The 19,489-nt window shown below is 32.5% G+C and overlaps 1 protein-coding gene across 1 annotated transcript in view; it reads right to left on the reverse strand.

The window, feature by feature from the left end:
• Positions 1 to 19,489, reverse strand: part of LOC127702863 (uncharacterized) — a 98,230-nt gene that overhangs the window by 61,494 nt on the left and 17,247 nt on the right. Inside the window, exons 9-29 of the mRNA XM_052207166.1 lie at positions 15,486 to 15,716; positions 14,947 to 15,159; positions 14,218 to 14,448; positions 13,307 to 13,519; positions 12,636 to 12,863; positions 11,762 to 12,001; positions 11,096 to 11,326; positions 10,342 to 10,581; positions 9,808 to 10,038; positions 9,149 to 9,361; positions 8,382 to 8,612; positions 7,768 to 7,980; positions 6,723 to 6,950; positions 6,197 to 6,436; positions 5,177 to 5,404; positions 4,683 to 4,913; positions 4,169 to 4,399; positions 3,455 to 3,649; positions 2,902 to 3,132; positions 2,205 to 2,414; positions 1,472 to 1,699 (exon numbers count right to left, since the gene is read on the reverse strand). Of these exons, the coding sequence (XP_052063126.1) occupies positions 1,472 to 1,699; positions 2,205 to 2,414; positions 2,902 to 3,132; positions 3,455 to 3,649; positions 4,169 to 4,399; positions 4,683 to 4,913; positions 5,177 to 5,404; positions 6,197 to 6,436; positions 6,723 to 6,950; positions 7,768 to 7,980; positions 8,382 to 8,612; positions 9,149 to 9,361; positions 9,808 to 10,038; positions 10,342 to 10,581; positions 11,096 to 11,326; positions 11,762 to 12,001; positions 12,636 to 12,863; positions 13,307 to 13,519; positions 14,218 to 14,448; positions 14,947 to 15,159; positions 15,486 to 15,716 (4,737 nt within the window). The remainder of the gene's footprint in view (positions 1 to 1,471; positions 1,700 to 2,204; positions 2,415 to 2,901; positions 3,133 to 3,454; positions 3,650 to 4,168; positions 4,400 to 4,682; positions 4,914 to 5,176; positions 5,405 to 6,196; positions 6,437 to 6,722; positions 6,951 to 7,767; positions 7,981 to 8,381; positions 8,613 to 9,148; positions 9,362 to 9,807; positions 10,039 to 10,341; positions 10,582 to 11,095; positions 11,327 to 11,761; positions 12,002 to 12,635; positions 12,864 to 13,306; positions 13,520 to 14,217; positions 14,449 to 14,946; positions 15,160 to 15,485; positions 15,717 to 19,489) is intronic.

Below are 19,489 nucleotides of genomic sequence, written 5' to 3' on the forward strand. Positions count from 1 at the left end.
TTTTAGCAGACTACAATATGGGTTTTACTCATTGTGGAATGCCATACATGACCTGTAGTTGTTTACACATCCACATTCTATGGTCTTTGGTAGTAATTTGTCTCATTGGTTCATTGGTAGATGTGCATGAGTAATTTTAAGTAAAATCAAAAGAGTAGCAAGATTTCTATTACATATATTATATATTTATGCATAAAATTCAACCTTTCAGCTAGTTTAAGAACAACCCATTAAGTGAAATAGCTTTAAATAGTATAAATACAGGGATCACCACAACCTATTTTGGCGTGGCGGTTTTCCACGCTTAAATTTCTAGTGCCACATTAAAATTCCCAGCGCCACGTTTATTTTACTGTCCGCCACACTTGAAAATTCAGAATTAAATTTCAGATATCCCTAATCCAATTATCATGTCAGTGGCAATTAAGAAATCTAATTATTAATTGGTGTGAACATTGTCTCAAGGAATGTAAACTGACAGCTGATTACATTATTTACATGGTCTCGTGTGGTTGAACAAGGTAACAACCAATGAACGATCATGACCCCGAGTCTTCAATTTGAAAACTAAAAATTGTTTGCAAACAACGGGTACCTTATAAATGCAAATGTTTGACTGTACCTTAAATGGAATGTTTATATCCTAACTAGATTAATAAAGGCATTAATCCAGAAAACAAACGAATTCCTTGACCACATGTTCCTTTTGTTGACAACAATGTCACATGATCTCTTTTGGCGGGAAAATAGGGGAAAACCCAAATGACAGACAAACATTGTCTAGTTATTTATAGACAGTTAGATCAACAGCTGGGATAGGAGTTTCATTATCTGAAAACTCATTTAAAATATGAAAAGAGTAAAACTGTATATATATAGTTCCATAACATTATTGTATTGGAAAAGAGGGGAGTTAATTTAATAAAATTTTACATAACAAATATGATTTTATAAACTGCTAATTAGGCTTAATTTGGTTGAAATTACTTTGAAATTATGTGACTAAATATTTTTTTGTGATTAATTTCTTTACCTTTTTTACAATGTGGTTTTCCATAAGACAATTTAAATAAAATTTGTCAGAAAACTCCTTAAAATAATAAAATTATATGTTGCATACATTATCACATTAAAAGCAATATTGTATCTGAATCCCTCACTTTAATATTCCTGCAATCTGGGAAGCCACAGCAGGTGTTTCCTCTCCCTGTTTTAATATGTTCCTACAAGTGTTGACCACTTATAGGACCACCTACAAAATGTATGTGATGCCCCCTTTCCAAATTAGCTATATATGACAAATACATGCAAGGCATTATTAATAATTCATGCACAAAGAATCGATTCGACAACGCAACACAAAATCTCTGATTTGTTGAACTTTCTCCCCCACCCTTGTTTTTCATTCTGTGGTGAACCCTGATATAATAACATAAAAGTAATGAAAAAGAAATACACTTTGCTCTATTACCTGGAATGACTTCCTTAGTACATATCATTTTCCTTGGATGAAAGTATCCTGATTTACATTGTGTAATTTCTACAGTTCTGTTTCTGTCACATTTGATAAAGTCAGACTTCCACATTTTCCCAGGGAATGGGTTAGTACCATCAGGTAGTCCTACACAGGAAGGTAGTCTAGTAGAACAAGGGGCACAGCTAGTGTTGGACTGCCGGCACAAATTCTGTAGATATTCACCTGAAAGGAAAATAGGGAAAAGTCTGATATTTGTAATTAAGAACAAGGCGTTTTTTTTAACGTGAATATTCATTTATATATGGAAAATGAGCATATTGCATTTCATACACACATTTCTTTCTATAACATTTGGTATGGTATATAAATGAGTTTTGGTGTAAAGGTTTAAAAAAATATAATTATACCGTGAAAGGTAACAAATGTAAAAGCTAATTGAGAAATTTAATTATTCAGTTTAAAAAAGTGGTAATCTAACAAATTCTGTAGTTACAAAATTGACTATAAATTGGAATACTTGTAATTTCTGTAGACAATCCAGCTGTCAGTTTTGAAAAATTTTGTCATGTCCAAACAATGTGTAAAACCATTTAAATACTTGTTGGGTTTACATAATCTTGACAAGTTAAATTATCTCTGTAAAAGAATGTGCTTTCTGTGAATGTCAGTGTTGAAAATATAAAGGATTATTAGCTAAGAGTATTCTTTCTTCAATGATTAAACTTACAAGGTGCCATTGGTTCATGTTTCTGTCCACACTGTACATTATAGAACTCTCTACACTGACTGGTGACCGGGTCAAACAGATCGGGATACTTACACTCCATCAGATGGTGACCATATTTAGTAACGGCAGAACAGTTATAATACTGACCACAGTTATTGGTGTTTGGTTTTATCATGGTAGGATTAGCTCCACATACATTATCTACATTACCTTAAATTATAAACAATGAAAATAAAGACATGGAAAGATATTATTTAATTACAAAGTAGAAATATGACATAACAATGTGTTTTCTTGTCATAAACTGAAGAAATACATAAATACCTTCAAATTAGTAATCTGTACCTAACTTTAAATGGGAGTTGTATTTAATAATTTATCTTGCCTTAATAAAAGGTGGCATTAAGTAAAATACAGACCACTATAAATTATAGTGGTCTGTATTTTACTTAATGCCACCTTTTATCTATTTTTATTATAGTCTATAATGGGTAGTTAATTCATTGACCAGAAAATGCTTTCATTTTTTCATGCATGTATGACCATTTCCAGTAGATAGAACATGTATTCCTCCATAATTTAAATCTATGAAACTTATTTATCTAAGTATCTTGCATTATGCATTTAAGTTAGACCTAGCCGATATCCTTATTTTTTCAACATCTTAATTCAATTTTTTAAAAGTATGGTAACTCACTTTTAGCAACAACTGACATACACTGTAGAGTGACTGGATTGAAAACTGATCCTGGAGGACAATCTCTAACAGCCATTGTACGATTATGTAAACATGTGATGTAAACATTGGTCCAAAGGGCCGTGGATACTGGTCTGTCTCCATCAGGTAATCCACGACAACTAGGTAAACGTTCAGGACAAGGTCTACAGGATGGGTCGCCTTGTGGACACAAGTTCTGATCATATTCACCTGAAAAATAAAAGTAAAAAGATAGAACATAATTTGTTGTTTCATCATTAAATGAAAGGATAATATCTGTTTTAATTCGATTAAACAATCAGTAGTTTCATCTCATTCAGTTGTTTTTGTGAACGTGGTATTACCAGAAGTTTTAATACACTTTTACTACGTATATACACAATGTATAATTTCTATGATAGGTAACTTTGTAAATTTGAAGAAGTATGTTCTTAATTTATGAAAAAATTATATAATGTATCCATAATAAATTATGAAATTTCATTGATATGCTACTAAATCAACAGCATAAGCATAATGATAGTATACATACAAGGAGCTTGTGGTTCTTGTCTACTATCACATCTAGTTGTCATAAAATTCTGGCACATTTGAGTCTGTACATTGTACAAGTCTGGGTAAGTACATTCTGTATGTGTACCATCAGTACAGTTGTACAACTTGGCACAGTTCTGATAATCAGGAATCATAGAGGTGGGGTGTACTGTACAGTATTCTTTCACATCCACTGAAATGTACAATTTTTCTTCTACAGTTCATTTACAATCTTTTTCTTTTCTTTTTTCATACATTTTAAAACTTTGTTAGATTTTTGTTTTGAACACATGTTACCGTTATAAAAGTAAAAGTAATTGCCATTCAGTTTTGCTGTTGTCCAAAATCATAATTCCCTAGAACTCATCACGAAGATCGGGACAAAGATATGTTCATTATAACTGAAACATACAAATTTATTGCATGGCAATGTTTTCCATACTAAAATAAAGACTTTATACAGTAACATTTTCATATCAAATCGTCATAATGATTAGGCCTCCCAATCACTTAATCATTAAAATACAAACTTGATAAATGAAACAAAATGAATCTGTAATATTTTTGATACATTTTAATACACATAGGGAAACATTTTAATTTTTCTATGTATTCAATTCTTTGAAAATAACTATGCATTAAAACTGAAACAATAAAGTAATGATTCCTTTAGGATGTTTTCATTATTACAATATTTTCTAAACAGTTATACCTGGTTGAACTTTATCAGCACATTTTAGTGTTCTAGGATTGAAGTACTGATTGAGTGGACAGTGGTCAACCTTCATGGTTCTGTTTTTATAACATTGTATGAACTTGTCCTCCCACATGTGATTAGGGAATGGCTGGAATCCATCAGACTGACCTACACAACTAGGTAGTCTGTTAGGGCATTTATCACATGTACTGTCACCAGGGTTACATAAATTCTGGATATAGTCACCTGAAAAATTCATCAGAGAAAGAACCTTTAGTGAGCCAGTTCACATAACCAAAGATACCAACTTAAAAGAAATAGGCTGAAAAATGGTCCACCATTTCATCTTTTCTTATTATCAATCTCATCTGTGGAGTTGATAAGTGAAAACCTTCATTCAAATTTGACGAAGCTTTAAAATGTATTATACATTGACTTTCAGCAACAAACATCATTTAATGTTAGGTTTCTGGTTAATATATGTATACACAATTTCTCTACATCTTTGTATCGATTGTATTTAACTTACATGGAGCTTGTGGTTCTGGTCTGTCATGACACATAACTGTTGTAAAACTCTGACATGTTAATGTCTGGGCATCAAACAAGTCTGTATATTTACACTCAGACATGCCACCTGTGGTCATGGCTCTTGTGGTTCTGTTTTGGTTTACTTTGGTACAATCAAAGTAATGTGCACAATTATCATGATCTGGTATTATCTCCCTTGGGTTGGCCTTACAATATGCTGGTACATCAACTATAATATATAAGGTAGAAAATGATTAATCTTTTTAATACCTCATTTTATTTCAATCTAAATTAACAAACAAGATAATATTAAAGTTGTAGATTTTCCCCACCAGAATATTGTTCCTACTCTCAAACTTTTGTAAATGAATAAAGATCTGCATAGAAATAAATTTAACTGAAGTAAAAAAAAAGCTTTTCTGTAAAAAACAAATCAAACAGACTTTCCAAAGCATAAAAAACAATACTGTGACTCTTTGGCTGTTTACTCACCATGGTTAACAATTTCTGTACAAACACGTTTCATTGGATGGAAATATCCTTTACTACATTTCTTTAATTCTATAGTTCTGTTTTGATAACAAATAGCATAATCAGCTTTCCATTCTCTACCAGTAAACATGTTGACACCATCAGGCATGCCAACACAAGATGGGAGTCTGTCTGGACAAGGAGGACAGCTGACATCTCCAGGTTTACACAAATTCTGTTCATATGCACCTAAAGAGATACAAGACAACAGTGGTTCAATCACAAGATAACAAATTCAAAAGCACAGGGGAAATATTTTCCATTTGAATAGTTTCAAACTTAAGCGCAAATGAGAACCCCTCATTTTAAGACTGTTAGTCATTGCCAGGACTTTTTTCTTTTTCATACTGTAAAATGGAGAAATTACAGTGGTATTTCTTTTAAATATTCTCCAATTTTGATCAATTGATTAACAGTTGCAATAATAAATGCAATTATGTGTTTGTTTACAAAAGAAAGAAAGTTCTCATGGCAATTTGTTCTTTTCCATTTCTACCTTCTAAACTTCATAGTGATAGTACAACTGTGTCAACATCTTATAATATTCATTTTGGTAATACTTCTTATATATGGGGTAAGTGAGACAAGCCAGAAAACCTGTTATATTGCATAAAATTCCCAAACTGCAAGGAAAACTATGTTGAACAGACAGAAAACAGGGTCAGGATTCATTAGCAGCATATTCAACAATCAAATTGAAGAAAAACTTGTTAAGTGAATATTACAATAGAAACTTGTGCAAGTGGATAAATATATTTTCCCCAATTTTTGCAAGTGCCCAATTACATCAGAGTAGTACAGAAATGACTTAGGAAAAATTATCAAAAATATATAAAAGCAAAGTAAACTTTCTGATGGTTCCATGCAATTTGTATATATCTACAAAAAACTTTGGGATTCATTGATTTATAATAGTAAAAATGTTCTGGTTGTTTGAAAATCAAACCAAACAACAAAGTTTCTGCTTTGATAAATATTTACATGGAGCCTGTGGTTCTTTTCGTTGTTTACAGTCTACAGATGTGAAGTTCGCACACATTCTCAACACAGGATCATACAGGTCTGGGTAGGGACATTCCATCTGTTTCTGACTCACAACTACTGGAGTACCACTTCTGAATGTTGTAGCCATGGCAACAGAACAGTTGTAATAATGAGCACAGTTGTCTGGATCTGGTAAAATCTCTGTTGGATTTGCTTGGCAGTATTTTGGTACATCAACTGTAAAAAAAATTTAAATGTATATTTTTGTACTTAAATATATAAAGCCGGGGAAAAAATGATCACTGATATTACTTACATTTTAAAATATTGTTTAGGGATAATTCCAGTCCATGTTATTTTTTTGTTTATTTAAAAATTTTCATTTTATTTCCATTCTTACAGGCAAAATATTTCCATATAACTTTCAATTCTTTCAATTCTTTTGTCAAATTCTTCCAAAATGATTACTGAATCAGACTGATTGGTGAATTCATAAAATCTTTGTACCGGTATGTATTCCTACCTTTTGGAACATCATCTTGGCATTTGCCTGTTCTTAAATTAAAGTAACCATGGTTACAATGTGTCACATTCAATGTCCTGTTTTTGTAACAGGTAATGTAATCAGCTTTCCATAATTTGTTTGGGAAAGGATTGTCTCCATCTGGGTGTCCAATACAGGAAGGCAGACGTTTCGGACAGGGGAGACAATTTGGATCTGATATGTTACATCTGTTCTGTAAATATTCACCTGAAAATACAAAAGTGAACTCTAGCCACTACATTCAGACAAATGCTGCTAAATCTAAGCACTCATAATGTTTTCTTTTTTGTTATGTATTACTAGTACCTTTTCTTAAAACTATTTTGACTGAATGTTTTAATCTTTTCATAATTGGTCTCATTGGCAATCATACCACATCTCCTCATTCATATATGAAATGTAGCTCAGACAAAGTATCCTTATAGATTATCGATGGTTTTTCAAAAGAGAGTGTGTTTCTCAGCTACAATCTCATCGAAGGGTGACAGCCTTGAGATGAGTTGTGGGCAGAAACCACCTACAGTTTGAAAGACCATTGATAATCTGTTTATCGCTATTTTGCTGATGACATCGTTGATGTTTACATTGACAACGGCACATGAGCCCTTAGTTTCTAGCTCTAATTTTCTATCTCATGTGAGAAGAACGGTATGAAAAATTATCACAAAAAAAATGATCAAAGGAAAAATACACCAAATAACAATAATATATTTTTTTTTGTTTGGTTTTCAAGTATCACATACCTTTACATCTAATAGCTTATGAAAGTAACAATACAACATTCATTTATCAATAGTTATATTCACTAAAAACATTTAACTGCAAATCTTCATCAAAATCTGAAATGGGGGAGAAATAAATCAAAACAAAATGCTCAAAATTCAAAAGAATTGTGGTAATAAATTTCTCTACTATTCCTTCATTTCATGTATATTCATGAGCAATGTATAACATAATGTATATTAAAGAAATATTGTCATGTCTGACACATATAAAACTATAAATGGATTTATTCTGAACTTACATGGAGCCTCTGGTTCATGTTTTGATTTGTTACATTTCACTTGTTCAAAGTCTTTACATGTCAGACTGATATCATCAAACAGATCTGGATACTGACATTCCTGTAGATGGTGACCATATTTAGACATGGCTGAACAGTTGTAGTACTGACCACAAGAGTCTGTGTGTGGCACTATAGATGTAGGGTTAGCTTGACAGAATGCATCAATGTTTCCTGGAAAATATTCCAAGCAAAATCTGATAATATAATTCTTGATTTTTCATTAGGAGAAATGTCAGACTAGAAATATTATCAATGCTGTCTTTTCATCTTTATTTTGAAATTGTAAGGACAGTTTGATTGATTTTCCACCATTAACAAATGACCATTGTTTTTTATTAGTAACAGAGTACTCTAGATTAGCAATCAATCTTTACCAACATTATAAACCCATCAAAGTCCTGCCTGTAATATCTTTCCTAGTATTCCCTCACGAGATTACTAAAAATCTACCAAAACCGTGAGGTTGCAGAGACAACTTTTACAATCTATCGGAAAATCTTGTACATTTTGCTTGTATTTTTCAAAAGGGACAAAAAATAACAGAATACAATAACAATTAACTACTAATTTACCTTTAGGTATTTTACTAACACAGTGTAACTGACTAGGATCAAACACTTGACCAACAGGACAGTGACGTACAGCCATGGTCCTATTAATCAGACATGTGACATACAGATCTGTCCACAGAGCTGATTGGACAGCTTCATCACCATCAGGTAGGCCTTGACAACTTGGTAAACGTTTAGGACATACTTCACAGTTCATGTCACCTGGCTTACACAAGTTCTGGTCATATTCACCTGAAGTATCAAAAATTTTGTTTAAAATTATAAATATAAATGCCTCAAAACTGATAAAAAGTAGACTTAATATATAGTATAAGAACTATTGACAGCTACTGATATAAATTTACCAGTTTTGAAAATTTAAGCTATCCATTCAAAATAACTTAAAATCATTATAATACATCTGAACTATTCAACAAATTAAACCCTTATGAAATTACTCATGATCATTTTGGTATAACTGAGATCAATTTTTTTTTTGAAAGATTATTTATGAAAAGAGCCTCATTAGAGTAAAATTTAAAATGTTGGAATATTACTGTTAAAGCTTGGCATTAAAGTAATGTATGGGATTGTGTAGCTGAAAGGAACATTTTCTACATAGTCACTATCTACATCAATGTGATACAGTAAGTATCTATTATCAATCTAAAATGATTCTAAACAGGATAGCCATATATTTTTTTCATTCTAATGCCTTCCAACTTTCTTTAAATCACAGATTTTCTGTAAAAGCAAAAAGATTGCTATTGAGAAAGTATGAAACTTACAAGGAGCTTGTGGTTCCTTTTTGGTTTTACATGACACATTCTGGAATCTTTCACAATGCTGGGAAACATCAGAGAACAGATCAGGATATTTACACTCTGATGTGACCGCTGTTTTAGTGGCCATGTTCTGTGAACAATTGTAAAACTTGGCACAGTTTGTAGGGTCGGGTATCATGGCTGTTGGGTGGACTTTACAATAATCTGGTATGTCAACTGTAATGGAAACATATCATACAGCTCTCAAAGTGAGTTGACATCAATCTGGAATATCAACTGACATATAAACAAAATACATAATCCTTAAATTTTTTCTATGAATAGTTGTAGAATTTGGTATAGTCTGTAGAAGGCTGCCCAGTAGACCAGTCAAAAACCTTTTTATTGCACACAAAACCCAGAGAGGTATGTTCCTGTTTTTTGTGGCATCTGACCAATTTTAGAACTGGTCACAGACTTTGAGTGCTGGTATCATGGCTACATGCTACAAAACATGAGCAATACCAAGCAAATATACACATAAAAAAGTCATAAGATGATGTAATTGACCTGGTTGTGCAACTTTCATATACAGATTTTAAATGGATTCTATAAACATAATTTTTATAGATTATAAAATATCAACAGCTGTTTTAAAAAAGTTATAAGGAATAATGACTGACCTGGTTGTACAACTTTCATACATTTGTCCAGTCTAGGATTGAAGTATTCTCCTGTAGGACATTTTGTGACTGCCATTGTTCTATTTTTGTAACATCTGACATAATCTGCTTGCCACATCTTGGCAGGGAATGGATTTAATCCATCGGATTTTCCCACACAAGATGGAAGTCTCTTTGTACAAGGATCACAGGTTTTGTTAATAGCTTGACATAAGTTCTGTTGATATTCACCTGAAATACAGTTAAGTTTAAATACTTTAGAATATTTATGGGTTTTTTTTGTGTAGCTCATCAAATATCAACAAACAACCTCTTTGTACTTGTGTTCTTATTTAATTAACACATTTTTTTAAATTTTTGTTTTGCTATATAAGTGTAAAGGTAAAGATATTGCTCCCCAAATTGTCTTTAATATGTTTTATTATTCAAAAAGTTTTTAATTTTACTATCTTACAGCTATTATCACATTACTCCATTTTTAATTAAGTTAATTTTTGTAACTATCATTCACTTGTTGCATAAGTAAAAACTTACAAGGAGCTTGTGGTTCTGGTTTCTTGCTACAGTTGACCATTTCAAAGTTATTACATTGTTTAATACTATCATCAAATAAGTCTGGATAGTGACACTCCTTCCTGTAATTTCCTGGAGTCTGACCTGCTGCTCGGGTTATGGTGGCCATCGTGGGATCAGAGCAGTTAAAGTAATGAGCACAATTATCTGGGTCTGGTAGAATGGTGCTGGGATGAGCTTTACAATACTCTGGTACATCAACTAGAAATATAAGAAAGAAGTATACATGTTTATACAAGAAAATTATTCATGTGAATCATGCAAAATTATTTATGTTGATCACCTTGTCTCAGGTGTCAATATTGCTTTAGTGGTCATATGGTAACTTAGTGAACTTAAGCGAGGAAGATCTTTTGATCAACCCTTGTCCATGTCAAACCAAAAACAGGCATTTGACATGTCTTTAAGATGTACCTTTATGCAAGTCCAGATGACTCTACAACTTGTATCATTTTAGTTATTAATTTAAAAATTATAAAACAGTTGAGTCTTCCAAGGAAGATGTGATGTCTGCTATCTGCAATAATAAAAGCAGCATGGCAAAGTCCATGTTTTTGTATGGGAAACCCCATAAATCACACACACACAAACATTTAAATAAAAAATACACAATGTCATGTCATGTAGAAAAATCTGTGCAAGTTTGGTTGAATTTTGTCAAGTTGTTTTCAGGTATTTTCTAATCAACAAACTGATATAAACAGAAATGACAGACCTGGTTGTACAACTTTCATACATGTGTCCAGTCTAGGATTGAAGTATTTTCCTGTTGGACATTTTGTGACTGCCATTGTTCTATTTTTATAACATCTGACATAATCTGCTTGCCACATCTTGGCAGGGAATGGATTTAATCCATCAGATTTTCCCACACAAGATGGAAGTCTCTTTGTACAAGGATCACAGGTTTTGTTGATAGCTTGACACAAGTTCTGTTGGTATTCACCTATAATATAGAGCATTTTATTGATGTGCAATTTTATAATTACAAGAACTGCCACAATACAATGAAGTTTCATAATTAACTTTGCAGAGTTTTTTTCCAGAATCTTTACCGCTATGTCTTTATAACTTCTTTTTGAATTTTCTTTTAAAAAAATATGCAATTCAAAAACACAGTTCTTTTTAGTTTCTCATTTCTTCTTTCTTCCTATTCATTTTTTTACCTTTGAAACAAAAGGAAGAGAATGAGCACTTAAAAGTATCTTACAGATAATTCTTTCAATCAAATTCTTAAATTATTAAGGTACTTGAAAACAAACTAAATTATATTGCCTTTATTCTCTAGGGGTAAGGCAAAAGCAACCAATAGCATCTTACCAACAAGAGAAGAAAAGGCATTATTTTGTGACCATCACATGCTTTTCATTCATTTACTTACAAGGAGCTTGTGGTTCTGGTTTCTTGCTACAGTTGACCATTTCAAAGTTATTACATTGTTTAATACTATCATCAAATAAGTCTGGATAGTGACATTCCTTTCTGTAATTTCCTGGAGTCTGACCTGCTGCTCTGGTTATGGTTGCCGTTGTAGGATCAGAGCAGTTAAAGTAATGAGCACAGTTATCTGGGTCTGGTAGAATGGTGCTGGGATGGGATGTACAGTAATCTGGTATGTCAACTGAAAATGGAAAATTAAATAAATTGAAAAGCAGTGACAAATATGCTTTTGTAGATGACATTTCAAGAACCATGCATGCAAAACTCATTTTAAGCCTAATGAAAAAGTTATTTCTCAATTAAATCTTTTCCTTTCTTTTATCCTGCAATCAGCCATCCTGCTATACATAAACAGCCTTATATCAGTTTCCATTTTAGACATGTTTTTAATGATGTCACATCATATTCCCTTTGTGTCCTTTCTAGTTCACGCCCTATGCGACACATGGCGCTAAAGGGAGTTGTAAGTTGTAAGTCCTTTTTAGTAGTAGTTGTGGCATTATGAACTTCAATATCAATATCTAACCATCATCATAACTTATTCCCATGCCTTTTTTTTCAGTTTGAGCAGATTTAAGAATATTAAGCTTGGATAAAAATCATAGAATGTACTCAGCATGAAAAATGCAGAAAAGTTTGGCAAGCTTCATATTTCTAGTTGCTTCTTGGCCTCTTTCAAAATATAAATGAAATATTACAGTGTGTTTCATACTGATCCCCTTTAATTTGTGGTTCCTTAGCTGATAAGATAACGAAATTTATCAATAATGTTTAAAACACCTGCACAGAAGACATGAGCAGTGATTATATGTTACCTTTTGGAACATCGTCTTGACATTTGCCTGTCCTTGGATTGAAGTAACCATGGCTACAGTGTGTCACATTTAATGTTCTATTTTTATAACAAGTGATGTAGTCAGACATCCATAGTTTGTTGGGGAATGAGTTGTCACCATCTGGATGTCCAACACAAGAAGGCAGACGTTTGGGACAGGGGAGACAACTAGGGTCTGATACATTACATCTATTCTGTAAATATTCACCTGTGAAAACAAAATTTTATCTTTATAGAATTTTCTGTATGTTCAGACATGAACATTTAAACTTACAAAGATTAATTCTATTGAAGGTGTACTTTTCTTTTTTTCTTAAACCTAACTATTTTCAACAGAAAATTTTGAAGATCTCTTGTGTCCAGGATATTTAATTAAACATCTTTTAAATCTCTGTACTTCTTTTTATTCTAATTGAACTCAACACTTCATACTGCCATAAAAAATCGATACAAATACGGTAAATAGTTTCTAATTATCTCCTTGTCCAAAAAAAAAAACATCTGCTGAAAAAGACATTATTTTGAATGGTTGGCGGCATAATGATTCTAAGATTTTATTGGATCTTGAATCTGGACAGGAAAGATTTCATAAATGTAAATGAATCCCTTGAATTTTAAGTTACAGGTTTCTGATGATGTAAAAGAACTTACATGGGGCCTCTGGTTCATGTTTTGATTTGTTACACTTCACTTGTTGAAAGTCTTTACATGTCAGACTGACTTCATCAAACAGATCTGGATACTGACATTCCTGTAGATGATGACCATATTTAGACATGGCTGAACAATTGTAGTACTGTCCACAAGTGTCTGGGTGTGGTACTATAGATGTAGGGTTAGCTTGACAGAAGGAATCAATGTTTCCTGGAAAATATATAATCACTCTTCAACTCATAAGAACAATGTTTTGGACATGCACAGATAAAGGTAATTGCCATGAATTATAATGCTCTACATTTAGGACAGTCTTTGCAAGTGCAATGCAAATTAAATGTTATTCACATTCTATGCCAGGAAGAAATGGGTGTTTGAACTCTAATCTTTCTTATAAAGCAACTTATCATTTAACTATGTTTTACTGAAATAACTTCCCCATTAATCGACAAAATACTAGAGGTCAAGCAGATCCAGCATCAATCACTTTACATCTATGCTTGTTGACTCAAGTCAAGTATCAGTAATGTTAACTATGCTCCCAAGTGGCAAGCCAAATCTTATGAGAATAAAATATAATTTTTCTTTTCTATTCACAAAGTCTTCATTGCAGCACAACTCACATAGTTTAATACTCTTGAAGTACACAGGGACATCAGACACAAATATAATACAAAAGTTCATGGCGGCTAAGTAGTTCAGGTTGCTAACATTACAGAATTCTATCTTTCCAATACTGACTAGGAGATTTGTTTAATATGATTTACAAAGTAAAACAATTAAAGTCTCAATGCAAACTCTGTCTACAAATTTGAGAAACAGAGTGAAATGTTGGCACATCTCCTTTTATTCATAGAGTTTTACCATACATTCAAAACACCAGGCAGTTACAATTTGTATTCGCTAACCTTTAGGTATTTTACTGACACAGTGTAACTGATTTGGATCATACACTTGACCAACAGGACAGTGACGTACAGCCATGGTCCTATTAATCAGACATGTGACATACAGATCTGTCCACAGAGCTGATTGGACGGCTTCATCACCATCAGGTAGACCTCGACAACTTGGTAAACGTTTAGGACATACTTCACAGTTCATGTCACCTGGCTTACACAAGTTCTGGTCATATTCACCTGAGTAATAAAATATTAAATCTTAGTTACAAATATATTTACAACTTTTCTAGACACTGGAAGATTTACAGATTCAACACCTGTCTAATGTTGAAGGCTGCATGACTGTATGTTGATCTTCATATATTATTTATTTTGTGTTGTGTGGTTGCTTTCTCATTGACAAATACACATTCTATTATTAGAAATATGTTGGATCATGTTAAGTCTAAATTACTTCCCTTGAATTTTGTCACAGCAACAAATATAAATTTTAAAATGTCCTTTTATTGATATCTTTAGACTTTGTCAAAATTATTTGACCATATGATACATCACATAAATGTCGACTGACCCACAATCAGTGGGTCATACTTAAAAACGCCAGCAATGTATTTGTAAAAAAATATATTATTATACATTTGAGGTAGATATCAAACACATATATTAAATGAATATATACATAATAAAATTATCATCAATGAACTCCAATTTTAGCCAACTAACTTCAATACTTACAAGGAGCTTGTGGTTCCTTTCTGATTTTACAAGAAACATTCTGGAATCTTTCACACTGCTGAGAAACATCAGAAAACAGATCAGGATATTTACACTCTGATGTAACTGCTGTTTTAGTGGCCATGTTCTGTGAACAGTTGTAAAACTTGGCACAGTTTGTAGGGTCTGGTATCATGGCTGTTGGGTGGACTTTACAATAATCTGGTATGTCAACTGTAATGGAAACAAAACATAAAGCTCTCAAAGAGGGGTTAACAACAATCTGGAACATTAACTGAACTAGAAAGAAATCATACAGCCCTCATGGTGGATCTCACAATAATCTTTTATGTCAACTGAAAACAAAGGATATCATATATTTAGTGTGGCACAGTTTGTAGACTTGAGTATCAAGTCTGCAGCCAATCAGATATAAACAATATGAATGAATATCCATATAAACTTTCACTGCAAGGTCATTAACAACATATTTAAACTCTACAAAATGAAACATTTATGAAGTGAGCTTTCTGAAAAAGTGAAAAGGAATTATGACTGACCTGGTTGTACAACTTTCATACATTTGTCCAGTCTAGGATTGAAGTATTCTCCTGTTGGACATTTTTTGACTGCCATTGTTCTATTTTTATAACATTTGACATAATCTGCTTGCCACATCTTGGCAGGGAATGGATTTAATCCATCAGATTTTCCCACACAAGATGGAAGTCTCTTTGTACAAGGATCACAGGTTTTGTTAATAGCTTGACATAAGTTCTGTTGGTATTCACCTGAAATACAGTTAAGTTTAAATACTTTAGAATATTTATGTTTTTTTTTGTGCAGCTCATCAAATATCAACAAACAACCTCTTTGTACTTGTATTCTTATTTAATTAACACATTTTTATTTTATTTTTTGGCTATACAAGTGTAAAGGTAAAGATATCGCTCCCCAAATTGTCTTGAATATGTTTTATCATTCAAAAAGTTTTTTAATTTTACTATCTTACAGCTATTATCACATTACTCCATTTTTAATTAGATTAATTTTTATAACTATTATTCACTTGTTGCATAAGTATTAACTTACAAGGAGCTTGTGGTTCTGGTTTCTTGCTACAGTTGACCATTTCAAAGTTATTACATTGTTTAATACTATCATCAAATAAGTCTGGATAGTGACATTCCTTCCTGTAATTTCCTGGAGTCTGACCTCCTGCTCTGGTTATGGTGGCCATGTTGGGATCAGAGCAGTTAAAGTAATGAGCACAATTATCCGGGTCTGGTAGAATGGTGCTGGGATGAGCTTTACAATAATCTGGTACATCAACTAGAAATATAACTAAGAAGTATACATGTTTATAGTAGAAAATTATTCATGTGAATCATGCAAAATTATTTATGTTTATCATCATGTCTCAGGTGTCAATATTGCTTTAGTGGTCATATGGTAACTTAGTGAACTTAAGCATGGAAGATCTTTGGATCAACCCTTGTCCATGTCAAACCAAAAACTGGCATTTGACATCTCTATAAGATGTACCTTTATGCAAGTCCAGATGACTCTACAACTTGTATCATTTTAGTTATTAATTTAAAAATTATAAAACAGTTGAGTGTTCCAAGGAAGATGTGATGTCTGCCATCTGCAATAATAAAAGCAGCATGGCAAAGTCCATGTCTTTGTATGGGAAACCCCATAAATCACACACACACAAAATTTTAAATAAAAGATACACAATGTCATATCATGTAGAAAAATCTGTGCAAATTTGGTGAATTTTGTCAAGTTGTTTTCAAGGAGTTTCTGATCAACAAACTGATATAAACAGAAATGACTGACCTGGTTGTACAACTTTCATACATTTGTCCATTCTAGGATTAAAGTATTCTCCTGTTGGACATTTTGTGACTGCCATTGTTCTATTTTTATAACATCTGACATAATCTGCTTGCCACATCTTGGCAGGGAATGGATTCAAACCATCAGATTTTCCTACACAAGACGGAAGTCTCTTTGTACAAGGATCACAGGTTTTGTTGATAGTTTGACACAAGTTCTGTTGATATTCACCTATAATATGGAGCATTTTATTGGTGTGCAATTTCATAATTACAAGAACTGCCACAATACAATGAAATTTCGTGATTAACTTTGCAGTGTTTTTTCCAGAATCTTTACTGATAGGTCTTTGAATGTCTTTAGTTCTTTTGAATTTTCTTTTAAAAGAATATCCAATTCAAAAACACAGTTCTTTTTAGTTTCTCATTTCTTCTTTCTTTCTAATTTATTTACTTTGAAACAAAAGGAAGAGAATGCGCACTTAAACATATCTTACAGATAATTCATTACCGTAGAAAGGCTTGTATAGTCCGCAGTTTTATTCTCCAAAATTGGACCTTCCAGACGGGGTGCGGACTATAGAGTACAATAAGCAAGAAATAAGAGAAAAATTTCAATTTCGCGGGCGAGGTGGTTTGTTTACGTTCCGCCATCTTTGTTATTTATATTGTAGAGGGCGCTCTTATCATTTTTCAAACTAATAATTTTAACTCATCCATATTAATAAGTTATTTCTATTCAATATCAAATTAATACTGATAAATATAAAAACTAAACCTTTCATTACAAATTTCTCATTTCTTTTCAATGCATTGGTTATAATAAACTGGTATCTGCTTGATTGAAACGATACAAACATAGTGAAAAAGACAACCGTAAACCAGCTTAGAATTTGTAAACTACAAAACGTAATCAGTTATTGTTCGTTCCGTTTTGGTGTTTCATACTGACTAATATGGTTTGTATTAGCTTAAGACCCTTCAAACATTAATGTGATAGATATATTAAAGACTGTTTTACAAAAGGATGGAACTGTTTTACTTTCAAAGTCGTATTATAGTGATATCTGTTATGTATGGATTTCGACTCTGTCACCGTTTAGTTTCTTCTTTTACACGTGCTTTTTAAACTTCCTGTTTAAACATACACAAGTTTCTTAATTGTTTTTTAAGTGAATTAAACTTATTTTAACAATCATGAAGCGTTCTAGAATCATTTACCTGCAGTTTCAGCTTCTGTTTGATGATGGAAAACAGGTCTTTCCAAGAAAGTACCACAAACGACCGCACAGGATTTGAAATTACCGGAGTTTCATTAGACCTTTTCTAACAGTTACAAAGTAAAAAAAGTAAAAGTAAAAGTTTTTTTACCTAAAATTTTGTGGGGAGAAGGGGGTGCGGACTATGTACCAGTGCGAACTATACAAGCCTTTCTACGGTAGATCAAAATGTTAAATTATTAAGGTACTTAAATACAAACTATATGAACTAAATTATATTGCCTTTATTCTCTAGGGGTAAAGAAAAAGCAACCAATAGTATCTGAAAACAAAGAGAAGAAAAGACATTATTTTGTGATCGTCACATATCTGTCATTTACTTACAAGGAGCTTGTGGTTCTGGTTTCTTGCTACAGTTGACCATTTCAAATTTATTACATTGTTTAATACTATCGTCAAATAAGTCTGGATAGTGACATTCCTTTCTGTAATTTCCTGGAGTCTGACCTGCTGCTCTGGTTATGGTTGCCGTTGTAGGATCAGAGCAGTTAAAGTAATGAGCACAGTTATCTGGGTCTGGTAGAATGGTGCTGGGATGGGATGTACAGTAATCTGGTATGTCAACTGAAAATGGAAAATTAAATAAATTGAAAAACAGTGACAAATATGCTTTTGTAGATGACATTTCAAGAACCATGCATGCAAAACTCATTTTAAGCCTAATGAAAAAGTTATTTCTCAATTAAATCTGTTCCTTTCTTTTATCCTGCAATCAGCCATCCTGCTATACATAAACAGCCTTATATCAGTTTCCTTTTTAGACGTTATCAATGATGTCACATCATATTCCCTTTGTGTCCTTTCTAGTAGTAGTTGAGGCATTATGAACTTTAATATCAATCAATTTTTAACCATAATTATAGCTTATTCCTTTCCCTTTTCTTTAGTTCGAGCAGATTTAAGAATATAAAGCTAGGGTAAAAATCATAGAATGTACTCAGCATGAAACATGCAGAAAAGTTTGGCAAGCTTCATATTTCTAGTTGCTTCTTGGCTTCTTTCAAAATACAAATAAAATATTACAGTGTGTTTCATACTGATTCCCTTTTATTTGTGGTTCCTTGGCTGATAAGATACTGAAATTTATCAATAATATTTAAAACACCCGCACAGAATACATGAGAAGTGATTATATTTTACCTTTTGGAACATCATCTTGACATTTGCCTGTCCTTGGATTGAAGTAACCATGGCTACAGTGTGTCACATTCAAAGTTCTATTTTTATAACATGTGATGTAGTCAGACATCCATAGCTTGTTGGGGAATGAGTTGTCACCATCCGGATGTCCAACACAAGAAGGCAGACGTTTGGGACAGGGGAGACAACTAGGACCTGATACATTACATCTATTCTGTAAATATTCACCTGTAAAAATAAAATTCTGCCTTTAAATATAGAATTTTCTGGATGTTTAGAACATTTAAAGCTGAAAAGATT

The sequence above is a fragment of the Mytilus californianus genome, unplaced genomic scaffold (genome assembly GCF_021869535.1).
Source record: "Mytilus californianus isolate M0D057914Y unplaced genomic scaffold, xbMytCali1.0.p SCAF_5, whole genome shotgun sequence".
Classification (NCBI taxonomy): Eukaryota; Metazoa; Mollusca; class Bivalvia; order Mytilida; family Mytilidae; genus Mytilus; species Mytilus californianus.